The sequence below is a fragment of the Pelobates fuscus genome, chromosome 8, assembly GCF_036172605.1.
Source record: "Pelobates fuscus isolate aPelFus1 chromosome 8, aPelFus1.pri, whole genome shotgun sequence".
Lineage (NCBI taxonomy): Eukaryota > Metazoa > Chordata > Amphibia > Anura > Pelobatidae > Pelobates > Pelobates fuscus.
The window spans coordinates 3242384-3256170 of NC_086324.1; the positions used below are offsets into that span (position 1 = coordinate 3242384).

Below are 13787 nucleotides of genomic sequence, written 5' to 3' on the forward strand. Positions count from 1 at the left end.
AGGACACAGTGAACAGAGAGGACAAAGCGAACAGAGAGGACAGAGCGAACAGAGAGGACAAAGCGAACAGACAGGACACAGCAAACAGAGGACACAGTGAACAAAGAGGACACAGCGAACAGAGAGGACAAAGCGAACAGAGAGGACACAGCAAACAGAGAGGACACAGCAAACAGAGAGGACAGAGCGAAAAGAGAGGACAGAGCGAAAAGAGAGGACAGAGCGAAAAGAGAGGACAGAGCGAACAGAGAGGACAGAGCGAACAGAGAGGACAGAGCGAACAGAGAGGACAAAGTGAACAGATAGGACACAGCAAACAGAGAGGACACAGCGAAAAGAGAGGACAAAGCGAAAAGAGAGGACAAAGCGAACAGAGAGGACAAAGCAAAAAGAGAGGACAAAGCGAAAAGAGAGGACAAAGCGAAAAGAGAGGACACAGTGAAAAGAGAGGACAGAGCGAACAGAGAGATCAAAGCAAACAGAGAGGACAGAGTGAACAGAGATGACAAAACAAACAGAGAGGACAGAGTGAACAGAGAGGACACAGGAAACAGTGAGGACAAAGCGAAAAGAGAGGACAGAGCGAACAGAGAGGACAGAGCGAAAAGAGAGGACAGAGCGAACAGAGAGGACAGAGCGAACAGAGAGGACAAAGTGAACAGAGAGGACACAGCAAACAGAGAGGACACAGCGAAAAGAGAGGACAAAGCGAAAAGAGAGGACAAAACGAACAGAGAGGACAAAGCAAAAAGAGAGGACAAAGCGAAAAGAGAGGACACAGTGAAAAGAGAGGACACAGCAAACAGAGAGGACAAAGCAAACAGAGAGGACAGAGTGAACAGAGAGGACAAAGCAAACAGAGAGGACAGAGTGAACAGAGAGAACACAGGAAACAGAGAGGACAAAGCGAAAAGAGAGGACACAGCAAACAGAGAGGACAGAGCGAACAGAGAGGACAGAGCGAAGAGAGAGGACAAAGCGAACAGAGAGGACAAAGCAAACAGAGAGGACAAAGCGAAAAGAGAGGACACCACAAACAGAGAGGACAGAGTGAACAAGAGATGGAAACATGAAGGAAGCCTATTTCCCAAGCAAATTCTCGGGTTTCTCTGTAGATGGAGACTTTGTGCTGTGTGAATATGGAGTATGGTTTTGTGGAGCACAGTCTTATTCGGTTGTTAGCATGTTCTTGTTAAAGAATAAGCAGCTGCCACGGCCTCTATGGATGGTTTGTCTCAAATGTTTGTGGTGGCTCTTGCCATGTCTTATCAGTGAATCCATGTATCCGTAGATGATGATTATGGTGGCATCAAAGGTAGGCATGGTTACTGCATAAGGTTTCATTATGACAGAGGTCGAATGAATTTGGAGAAAGTGTCTCTACAGAGGACACTCTATCTTGATCTCAAGATGATGAACTCCAACCAGAAAACCAGCATCTCCAGCAGAATGTTAATCCTTTGCTTGTTTTCTGTGGTAATGTACAACTCATTAAAAACCATGATCTCAACCTGTGTCTGCCAATGAAATGCAAATAGAATAAAGCCCACTGCCGGGTGGTCCATGGAGACCATTTAGTCTGGGTAGAGAATAAAACCAGAGAAGGTGCTGTACTTATTGTTGTTTCCTCCATGGGCTTTTCCACCATCCAGTTTGACATAGATTTCATCTCCCGCATCCAAATGAAGGACCACACTATTACTTGCGTAGTCATAATTCTGGTCAGCATCCTGGGCGATAGCACTGGCACGCACCTGCACAAAAGAAAAATAATAGTTAGCGGAGTTCTCGCCGTGTACAAATCTACTGCCTCACTCTCTCCCCCCCCCCCCCTCCCCAGCATGGACAAATCTATTGCCACCCCTCACGGATCAGGACTCACCCACCACGTACAAATCTACTGCCCCCCCTCACGGATCAAGACCCACCCACCATGTACAAATCTACTGCCCCCCCCTTACGGATCAAGACCCACCCACCATGTACAAATCTACTGGCCCCCCCTTCCCTTACGGATCAAGACCCACCCATCATGTACAAATCTACTGCCCCCCTCAGGGATCAAAACCCACCCACCATGTACAAATCTACTGGCCCCTCATGGATCTAGATCCACCCGCCATGTACAAATCTACTGCCCCCTGTCTCACGGATTTAGATCCACCCGCCATGTAAATACCTACTGCCCCCCCTCACAAATCAAGATCCAGCCGCCATGTACAAATATACTGCCCCCCCCCCCTTCACGGATCTAGAACCACCAACCATGTACAAATCTACTGGCCCCCTCATGGATCTAGATCCACCCGCCATGTACAAATCTACTGCCCCCCTCATGGATCTAAATCCACCCACCATGTATAAATATACTGCTCCCTCCTCACGGATCTAGATCCACCCACCATGTACAAATCTACTGGCCGCTCCTCACGGATCTAGATCCACCCACCATGTACAAATCTACTGCCCCCCTCACGGATCTAGATCCACCCGCCATGTACAAATCTACTGCCCCCTGTCTAATAGATTTAGATCCACCCGCCATGTAAAAACCTACTGCCCCCTGAATCTAACTCCAGCCACCACTTACAAATCTACATCTCCCATCATGGACCTAGATCTAGCAGCCATGTAAAATCCTACTGCCCCTTGAATCTAGATCCAGTCACTATGAACAAATCTGCTTCCCCCAAATCTAAAACCAGCAGCCATTTGCAAATCTACTGCCCCCAAATCTAGATCCAGTCACAATGTACAAATCTACTGCCCTTGAATATATATCCAGTCACCATGTACAAATCTACTGCCCCCTGAATCTAGATCCAGTCACTATGTACAAATCTACTGCCCCCTGAATCTAGATCCAGTCACCATATAGAAATCTACTGCCCCCTGAATCTAGATCCAGTCATCATGTACAAATCTACTGCCCCCGAATCTAGATCCAGTCACAATGTACAAATCTACTGCCCTTGAATATATATCCAGTCACCATGTACAAAACTACTGCCCCCTGCATCTAGATCCAGTCACCATGTACAAATCTACTGCCCCCTGCATCTAGATCCAGTCACCATGTACAAAAGCCCCCGAATCTAGATCCAGTCACCATGTACAAATCTACTGCCCCCGAATCTAGATCCAGTCACCATATACAAATCTACTGCCCCCTGAATCTAGATCCAGTCACCATGTACAACTCTACTGCCCCCTGAATCTAGATCCAGTCACCATATACAAATCTAAATCCCTGAATCTAGATCCAGTCACCATGTACAAATCTACTGCCCCTGAATCTAGATCCAGTCACCATGTACAAATCTACTGCCCCCTGCATCTAGATCCAGTCACCATGTACAAATCTACTGCCCCCTGAATCTAGATCCAGTCACTATGTACAAATCTACTGCCCCATGAATCTAGATCCAGTCACCATATAGAAATCTACTGCCCCCTGAATCTAGATCCAGTCATCATGTACAAATCTACTGCCCCCGAATCTAGATCCAGTCACAATGTACAAATCTACTGCCCTTGAATATATATCCAGTCACCATGTACAAATCTACTGCCCCCGAATCTAGATCCAGTCACCATGTACAAAACTAATGCCCCCTGAATCTATATCCAGTCATCATGTACAAATCTACTGCCCCCGAATCTAGATCCAGTCACCATGTACAAATCTACTGCCCCCGAATCTAGATCCAGTCACCATATACAAATCTACTGCCCCCTGAATCTAGATCCAGTCACCATGTACAACTCTACTGCCCCCTGAATCTAGATCCAGTCACCATATACAAATCTACTGCCTCCGAATCTAGATCCAGTCACCATGTACAAATCTACTGCCCCTGAATCTAGATCCAGTCACCATGTACAAATCTACTGCCCCCTGAATCTAGATCCAGTCACTATGTACAAATCTACTGCCCCCTGAATCTAGATCCAGTCACCATATACAACTCTACTGCCCCCTGAATCTAGATCCAGTCACCATGTACAAATCTACTGCCCCCGAATCTAGATCCAGTCACCATGTACAAATCTACTGCCCCCTGAATCTAGGTCCAGTCACCACGTACAAATCTACTGCCCCCTGAATCTAGATCCAGTCACCATATACAAATCTACTGCCCCCTGAATCTAGATCCAGTCACCATATACAACTCTACTGCCCCTTGAATCTAGATCCAGTCACCATGTACAAATCTACTGCCCCCGAATCTAGATCCAGTCACCATGTACAAATCTACTGCCCCCTGAATCTAGGTCCAGTCACCATGTACAAATCTACTGCCCCCTGAATCTAGATCCAGTCACCACGTACAAATCTACTGCCCCCTGAATCTAGATCCAGTCACTATATACAAATCTACTGCCCCCCAATCTAGATCCAGTCACCATATACAACTCTACTGCCCCCTGAATCTAGATCCAGTCACCATATACAAATCTACTGCCCCCTGAATCTAGATCCAGTCACTATGTACAAATCTACTGCCCCCTGAATCTAGATCAAGTCACCATATACAAATCTACTGCCCCCTGAATCTAGATCCAGTCATCATGTACAAATCTACTGCCTTTGAATCTAGATCCAGTCACCATGTACAAATCTACTGCCCCCAAATCTAGATCCAGTCACCATATACAAATCTACTGCCTTTGAATCTAGATCCAGTCACCATGTACAAATCTACTGCCCCCAAATCTAGATCCAGTCACCATATACAAATCTACTGCCCCCCAATCTAGATCCAGTCACCATATACAACTCTACTGCCCCCTGAATCTAGATCCAGTCACCATGTACAAATCTACTGCCCCCTGAATCTAGATCCAGTCACCGTATACAACTCTACTGCCCCCTGAATCTAGATCCAGTCACCATGTACAAATCTACTGCCCCCTGAATCTAGATCCAGTCACCATATACAAATCTACTGCCCCCTGAATCTAGATCCAGTCACCATGTACAAATCTACTGCCCCCTGAATCTAGATCCAGTCACCATATACAAATCTACTGCCCCCTGAATCTAGATCCAGTCACCATATACAACTCTACTGCCCCTTGAATCTAGATCCAGTCACCATGTACAAATCTACTGCCCCCTGCATCTAGATCCAGTCACCATGTACAAATCTACTGCCCCCTGAATCTAGATCCAGTCACTATGTACAAATCTACTGCCCCATGAATCTAGATCCAGTCACCATATAGAAATCTACTGCCCCCTGAATCTAGATCCAGTCATCATGTACAAATCTACTGCCCCCGAATCTAGATCCAGTCACAATGTACAAATCTACTGCCCTTGAATATATATCCAGTCACCATGTACAAATCTACTGCCCCCGAATCTAGATCCAGTCACCATGTACAAAACTAATGCCCCCTGAATCTATATCCAGTCATCATGTACAAATCTACTGCCCCCGAATCTAGATCCAGTCACCATGTAAAAATCTACTGCCCCCGAATCTAGATCCAGTCACCATATACAAATCTACTGCCCCCTGAATCTAGATCCAGTCACCATGTACAACTCTACTGCCCCCTGAATCTAGATCCAGTCACCATATACAAATCTACTGCCTCCGAATCTAGATCCAGTCACCATGTACAAATCTACTGCCCCTGAATCTAGATCCAGTCACCATGTACAAATCTACTGCCCCCTGAATCTAGATCCAGTCACTATGTACAAATCTACTGCCCCCTGAATCTAGATCCAGTCACCATATACAACTCTACTGCCCCCTGAATCTAGATCCAGTCACCATGTACAAATCTACTGCCCCCGAATCTAGATCCAGTCACCATGTACAAATCTACTGCCCCCTGAATCTAGGTCCAGTCACCACGTACAAATCTACTGCCCCCTGAATCTAGATCCAGTCACCATATACAAATCTACTGCCCCCTGAATCTAGATCCAGTCACCATATACAACTCTACTGCCCCTTGAATCTAGATCCAGTCACCATGTACAAATCTACTGCCCCCGAATCTAGATCCAGTCACCATGTACAAATCTACTGCCCCCTGAATCTAGGTCCAGTCACCATGTACAAATCTACTGCCCCCTGAATCTAGATCCAGTCACCACGTACAAATCTACTGCCCCCTGAATCTAGATCCAGTCACTATATACAAATCTACTGCCCCCCAATCTAGATCCAGTCACCATATACAACTCTACTGCCCCCTGAATCTAGATCCAGTCACCATATACAAATCTACTGCCCCCTGAATCTAGATCCAGTCACTATGTACAAATCTACTGCCCCCTGAATCTAGATCAAGTCACCATATACAAATCTACTGCCCCCTGAATCTAGATCCAGTCATCATGTACAAATCTACTGCCTTTGAATCTAGATCCAGTCACCATGTACAAATCTACTGCCCCCAAATCTAGATCCAGTCACCATATACAAATCTACTGCCTTTGAATCTAGATCCAGTCACCATGTACAAATCTACTGCCCCCAAATCTAGATCCAGTCACCATATACAAATCTACTGCCCCCCAATCTAGATCCAGTCACCATATACAACTCTACTGCCCCCTGAATCTAGATCCAGTCACCATGTACAAATCTACTGCCCCCTGAATCTAGATCCAGTCACCGTATACAACTCTACTGCCCCCTGAATCTAGATCCAGTCACCATGTACAAATCTACTGCCCCCTGAATCTAGATCCAGTCACCATATACAAATCTACTGCCCCCTGAATCTAGATCCAGTCACCATGTACAAATCTACTGCCCCCTGAATCTAGATCCACCCACCATGTACAAATCTACGGCCCCCTGTCTCACGGATTTAGATCCACCCGCCATGTAAATACCTACTGCCCCCCCTCACGATTCAAGATCCAGCCGCCATGTACAAATATACTGGCCCCCTCATGGAACTAGATCCACCCGCCATGTACAAATCTACTGCCCCCCTCATGGATCTAGATCCAGCCGCCATGTACAAATATACTGCCCCCTCCTCACGGATCTAGATCCACCCACCATGTACAAATCTACTGGCCGCTCCTCACGGATCTAGATCCACCCACCATGTACAAATCTACTGCCCCCCTCACGGATCTAGATCCACCCACCATGTACAAATCTACTGCCCCCCTCACGGATCTAGATCCACCCGCCATGTACAAATCTACTGCCCCCTGTCTAATGGATTTAGATCCACCCGCCATGTAAAAACCTACTGCCCCCTGAATCTAACTCCAGCCACCACTTACAAATCTACATCTCCCCTCATGGACCTAGATCTAGCAGCCATGTAAAATCCTACTGCCCCTTGAATCTAGATCCAGTCACTATGAACAAATCTGCTTCCCCCAAATCTAAAACCAGCAGCCATTTGCAAATCTACTGCCCCAGAATCTAGATCCAGTCACCATGTACAAATCTACTGCCCCCTGCATCTAGATCCAGTCATCATGTACAAATCTACTGCCCCCTGAATCTAGATCCAGTCACCATATACAAATCTACTGCCCCCTGAATCTAGATCCAGTCACCATATACAACTCTACTGCCCCCTGAATCTAGATCCAGTCACCATGTACAAATCTACTGCCCCCGAATCTAGATCCAGTCACCATGTACAAATCTACTGCCCCCTGAATCTAGGTCCAGTCACCATATACAACTCTACTGCCCCTGAATCTAGATCCAGTCACCATGTACAAATCTACTGCCCCCGAATCTAGATCCAGTCACCATGTACAAATCTACTGCCCCTGAATCTAGATCCAGTCACCATGTACAAATCTACTGCCCCCTGAATCTAGATCCAGTCACCATATACAAATCTACTGCCCCCTGAATCTAGATCCAGTCACCATATACAACTCTACTGCCCCCTGAATCTAGATCCAGTCACCATGTACAAATCTACTGCCCCCTGAATCTAGGTCCAGTCACTATGAACAAATCTGCTTCCCCCAAATCTAAAACCAGCAGCCATTTGCAAATCTACTGCCCCAGAATCTAGATCCAGTCACCATGTACAAATCGACTGCCCCCTGCATCTAGATCCAGTCATCATGTACAAATCTACTGCCCCCTGAATCTAGATCCAGTCACCATATACAAATCTACTGCCCCCTGAATCTAGATCCAGTCACCATATACAACTCTACTGCCCCTGAATCTAGATCCAGTCACCATGTACAAATCTACTGCCCCCGAATCTAGATCCAGTCACCATGTACAAATCTACTGCCCCTGAATCTAGATCCAGTCACCATGTACAAATCTACTGCCCCCTGAATCTAGATCCAGTCACCATATACAAATCTACTGCCCCCTGAATCTAGATCCAGTCACCATATACAACTCTACTGCCCCCTGAATCTAGATCCAGTCACCATGTACAAATCTACTGCCCCCTGAATCTAGGTCCAGTCACCACGTACAAATCTACTGCCCCCTGAATCTAGATCCAGTCATGATATACAAATCTACTGCCCCCTGAATCTAGATCCAGTCACCATATACAACTCTACTGCCCCCTGAATCTAGATCCAGTCACCATGTACAAATCTACTGCCCCCGAATCTAGATCCAGTCACCATGTACAAATCTACTGCCCACGAATCTAGATCCAGTCACCATGTACAAATCTACTGCCCCCTGAATCTAGATCCAGTCACCATATACAAATCTACTGCCCCCTGAATCTAGATCCAGTCACCATGTACAAATCTACTGCCCCCGAATCTAGATCCAGTCACCATGTACAAATCTACTGCCCCCTGAATCTAGGTCCAGTCACCACGTACAAATCTACTGCCCCCTGAATCTAGATCCAGTCACCACGTACAAATCTACTGCCCCCTGAATCTAGATCCAGTCACTATATACAAATCTACTGCCCCCAAATCTAGATCCAGTCACCATATACAACTCTACTGCCCCCTGAATCTAGATCCAGTCACTATATACAAATCTACTGCCCCCTGCATCTAGATCCAGTCACTATGTACAAATCTACAGCCCCCTGAATCTAGATCCAGTCACCATATACAAATCTACTGCCCCTGAATCTAGATCCAGTCATCATGTACAAATCTACTGCCCCCTGAATCTAGATCCAGTCACCATATACAACTCTACTGCCCCCTGAATCTAGATCCAGTCATCATGTACAAATCTACTGCCCCCGAATCTAGATCCAGTCACCATGTACAAATCTACTTCCCCCTGAATCTAGGTCCAGTCACCACGTACAAATCTACTGCCCCCTGAATCTAGATCCAGTCACCATATACAAATCTACTGCCCCCTGAATCTAGATCCAGTCACCATATACAACTCTACTGCCACCTGAATCTAGATCCAGTCACCATGTACAAATCTACTGCCCCCGAATCTAGATCCAGTCACCATGTACAAATCTACTGCCCCCGAATCTAGATCCAGTCACCATGTACAAATCTACTGCCCCCTGAATCTAGACCCAGTCACCATATACAAATCTACTGCCCCCTGAATCTAGATCCAGTCACCATGTACAAATCTACTGCCCCCGAATCTAGTTCCAGTCACCATGTACAAATCTACTGCCCCCTGAATCTAGGTCCAGTCACCACGTACAAATCTACTGCCCCCTGAATCTAGATCCAGTCACCACGTACAAATCTACTGCCCCCTGAATCTAGATCCAGTCACCATATACAAATCTACTGCCCCCTGCATCTAGATCCAGTCACTATGTACAAATCTACAGCCCCCTGAATCTAGATCCAGTCACCATATACAAATCTACTGCCCCTGAATCTAGATCCAGTCATCATGTACAAATCTACTGCCCCCGAATCTAGATCCAGTCACCATGTACAAATCTACTGCCCCCTGAATCTAGGTCCAGTCACCACGTACAAATCTACTGCCCCCTGAATCTAGATCCAGTCACCATATACAAATCTACTGTCCCCTGAATCTAGATCCAGTCACCATATACAACTCTACTGCCACCTGAATCTAGATCCAGTCACCATGTACAAATCTACTGCCCCCGAATCTAGATCCAGTCACCATGTACAAATCTACTGCCCCCGAATCTAGATCCAGTCACCATGTACAAATCTACTGCCCCCTGAATCTAGACCCAGTCACCATATACAAATCTACTGCCCCCTGAATCTAGATCCAGTCACCATGTACAAATCTACTGCCCCCGAATCTAGATCCAGTCACCATGTACAAATCTACTGCCCCCTGAATCTAGGTCCAGTCACCACGTACAAATCTACTGCCCCCTGAATCTAGATCCAGTCACCACGTACAAATCTACTGCCCCCTGAATCTAGATCCAGTCACTATATACAAATCTACTGCCCCCCAATCTAGATCCAGTCACCATATACAACTCTACTGCCCCCTGAATCTAGATCCAGTCACCATATACAACTCTACTGCCCCCTGAATCTAGATCCAGTCACCATGTACAAATCTACTGCCCCTGAATCTAGATCCAGTCACCATTTACAAATCTACTGCCCCCTAAATCTAGATCCAGTCACTATGTACAAATCTACTGCCCCCTGAATCTAGATCCAGTCACCATGTACAAATCTACTGCCCCCCTGAACCTAGATCCAGTCACCATGTACAAATCTACTGCCCCCGAATCTAGATCCAGTCACCATGTACAAATCTACTGCCCCCGAATCTAGATCCAGTCACCATATACAACTCTACTGCCCCCTGAATCTAGATCCAGTCATCATATAGAAATCTACTGCCCCCTGAATCTAGATCCAGTCACCATGTACAAATCTACTGCCCCCTGAATCTAGATCCAGTCACTATGTACAAATCTACTGCCCCCTGAATCTAGATCCAGTCACTATGTACAAATCTACTGCCCCCTGAATATAGATCCAGTCACCATATACAAATCTACTGCCCCCTGAATCTAGATCCAGTCACTATGAACAAATCTACTGCCCCCTGAATCTAGATCCAGTCACCATATAGAAATCTACTGCCCCCTGAATCTAGATCCAGTCACCATGTACAAATCTACTGCCCTCTGAATCTAGATCCAGTCACCATATAGAAATCTACTGCCCCCTGAATCTAGATCCAGTCACTATGTACAAATCTACTGCCCCCTGAATCTAGATCCAGTCACCATGTACAAATCTACTGCCCCCTGAATCTAGATCCAGTCACTATGTACAAATCTACTGCCCCCTGAATCTAGATCCAGTCACCATATACAAATCTACTGCCCCCTGAATCTAGATCCAGTCACTATGAACAAATCTACTGCCCCCTGAATCTAGATCCAGTCACCATATAGAAATCTACTGCCCCCTGAATCTAGATCCAGTCACCATGTACAAATCTACTGCCCTCTGAATCTAGATCCAGTCACCATATAGAAATCTACTGCCCCCTGAATCTAGATCCAGTCACTATGTACAAATCTACTGCCCCCTGAATCTAGATCCAGTCACCATAATAATCATAATACGATACATTGTATAAACATTCTATAATAATCATAATACGATACATTGTGAAGAAGAAGAAGAAGAAGAAGAAGAAGAAGAAGAAGAAGAAGAAGAAGTATTTTGTTCCAATTTATGTTTAATGATGTATATACTGGGCTTGTTTAGAGAAGCTGGATTCACCTCCACCCCCTGCACTCACCCACCTGGATTCACCTCCACTCCACAGCCTCCCCGCCCCCCCTCTACTTACACTCAGTAACACATGTATACTAATACAGTCACACTCCATTTCGAGACCCCCCCCCCCCCTTACCTGGCCGTTGCCCCCCTTACCTGGCCGTTCCCCCAGCCCCCCCTTACCTGGCCGTCCCCGCCCCCCCCTTACCTGGCCGTTGCCCCCCCTTACCTGGCCGTTCCCCCAGCCCCCCCTTACCTGGCCGTTCCCCCAGCCCCCCCTTACCTGGCCGTTCCCCCAGCCCCCCCTTACCTGGCAGTCCCCCCCAGCCCCCCCTTACCTGGCCGTTCCCCCAGCCCCCCCTTACCTGGCCGTTGCCCCCCCCCCCTTACCTGGCCGTCCCCCCCCCCCCTTACATGGCTGTTCCCCCCAGCCCCCCCTTACCTGGCCGTTGCCCCAGCCCCCCCTTACCTGGCCGTTGCCCCCAGCCCCCCCTTACCTGGCCGTTCCTGCAGAGATCTGCCCACATGCTGGTGCCGTCGCCCCCCCGCATTAGCACGTGGTAGGTGAAGTAGTAGGTGCCCGGGACGCTGCAGGTGAATTTGCCGGTCTGGGGGTCGTACTGATCCCCCTCGTTGGTGACGATGTCGTCGAAGCGGAGCAGCTCGTAGCCCTCGTGGGGGCTTTTCAGACCCACATAGAACGCGATCCGGGGCCCCTGGGGGGCGGGCGGGGGACCCCCAGAAACTGAGCCCCCCATCCCCGGCCGCCCCGGCTCTCCCCTCTCCCCCGGGGGGCCCCTGGCTCCTGGGGGTCCCGGCTCTCCAGGGGGACCCCGCGCTCCCGGCTTGCCCGCTCTGCCCGGCTCCCCCTTGGGCCCCTGGAGGAAGGGTGGGGGGGCCCCCGCGGGGCTGGGGGGGGGCCCGCTGTAGGGGTCGCAGATCATTCGGCAAGTGCCGAGCATCTCATAGTGAGCCCCCCCCGGAGGGGCCAGCAGGGGCAGGAGTGTGACCAGCAACAGCAGCATGGCGACCCCCAGGGCCACCAACAGCACCCACCTGCGGGGGGCCCCCCTGACCGGCACCAGTCTGACAGGGAGGGGCAGCCCGGCAGAGGAGGACACAGAGAGCTGGCAAAGCTCAGACTGAGGGACAGGAGACTGTGACAGCGACATGGGGGGAGAGGAGGGGCTGGAGGAGGGCACACTGCTCACCAGTACACAACAGGTTAATGGGACACTGCTCACCAGTACACAACAGGTTAATGGGACACTGCTCACCAGTACACAACAGGTTAATGGGACACTGCTCACCAGTACACAACAGGTTAATGGGACACTGCTCACCAGTACACAACAGGTTAATGGGACACTGATCACCAGTACACAACAGGTTAATGGGACACTGCTCACCAGTACACAACAGGTTAATGGGACACTGCTCACCAGTACACAACAGGTTAATATCACACTGCTCACCGGTACACAACAGGTTAATGGGACGCTGCTCACCGGTACACAACAGGTGAATGGGACACTGCTCACCAGTACACAACAGGTTAATGGGACACTGCTCACCAGTACACAACAGGTTAATGGGACACTAATCACCAGTACACAACAGGTTAATGGGACACTGATCACCAGTACACAACAGGTTAATGGGACACTGCTCACCAGTACACAACAGGTTAATGGGACACTGCTCACCAGTACACAACAGGTTAATGGGACACTGCTCACCAGTACACAACAGGTTAATGGGACACTGCTCACCAGTACACAACAGGTTAATGGGACACTGCTCACCAGTACACAACAGGTTAATGGGACACTGATCACCAGTACACAACAGGTTAATGGGACACTGCTCACCAGTACACAACAGGTTAATGGGACACTGCTCACCAGTACACAACAGGTTAATATCACACTGCTCACCGGTACACAACAGGTTAATGGGACGCTGCTCACCGGTACACAACAGGTGAATGGGACACTGCTCACCAGTACACAACAGGTTAATGGGACACTGCTCACCAGTACACAACAGGTTAATGGGACACTACTCACCAGTACACAACAGGTTAATGGGACACTGCTCACCAGTACAC

The 13787-nt window shown here is 48.2% G+C and overlaps 1 protein-coding gene across 1 annotated transcript; it reads right to left on the reverse strand.

Moving 5' to 3' along the window:
• Positions 1-1568: 1568 nt before the first annotated feature.
• Positions 1569-12799, reverse strand: C1QL2 (complement C1q like 2). Its single transcript, XM_063428518.1, has 2 exons — positions 12175-12799; positions 1569-1754 (listed from the first exon to the last, which is right to left on the reverse strand). Exons 1-2 carry the CDS (start codon positions 12700-12702, stop codon positions 1575-1577), a joined length of 708 nt encoding a protein of 235 aa, XP_063284588.1. The 5' UTR covers positions 12703-12799; the 3' UTR covers positions 1569-1574.
• Positions 12800-13787: the final 988 nt, after the last annotated feature.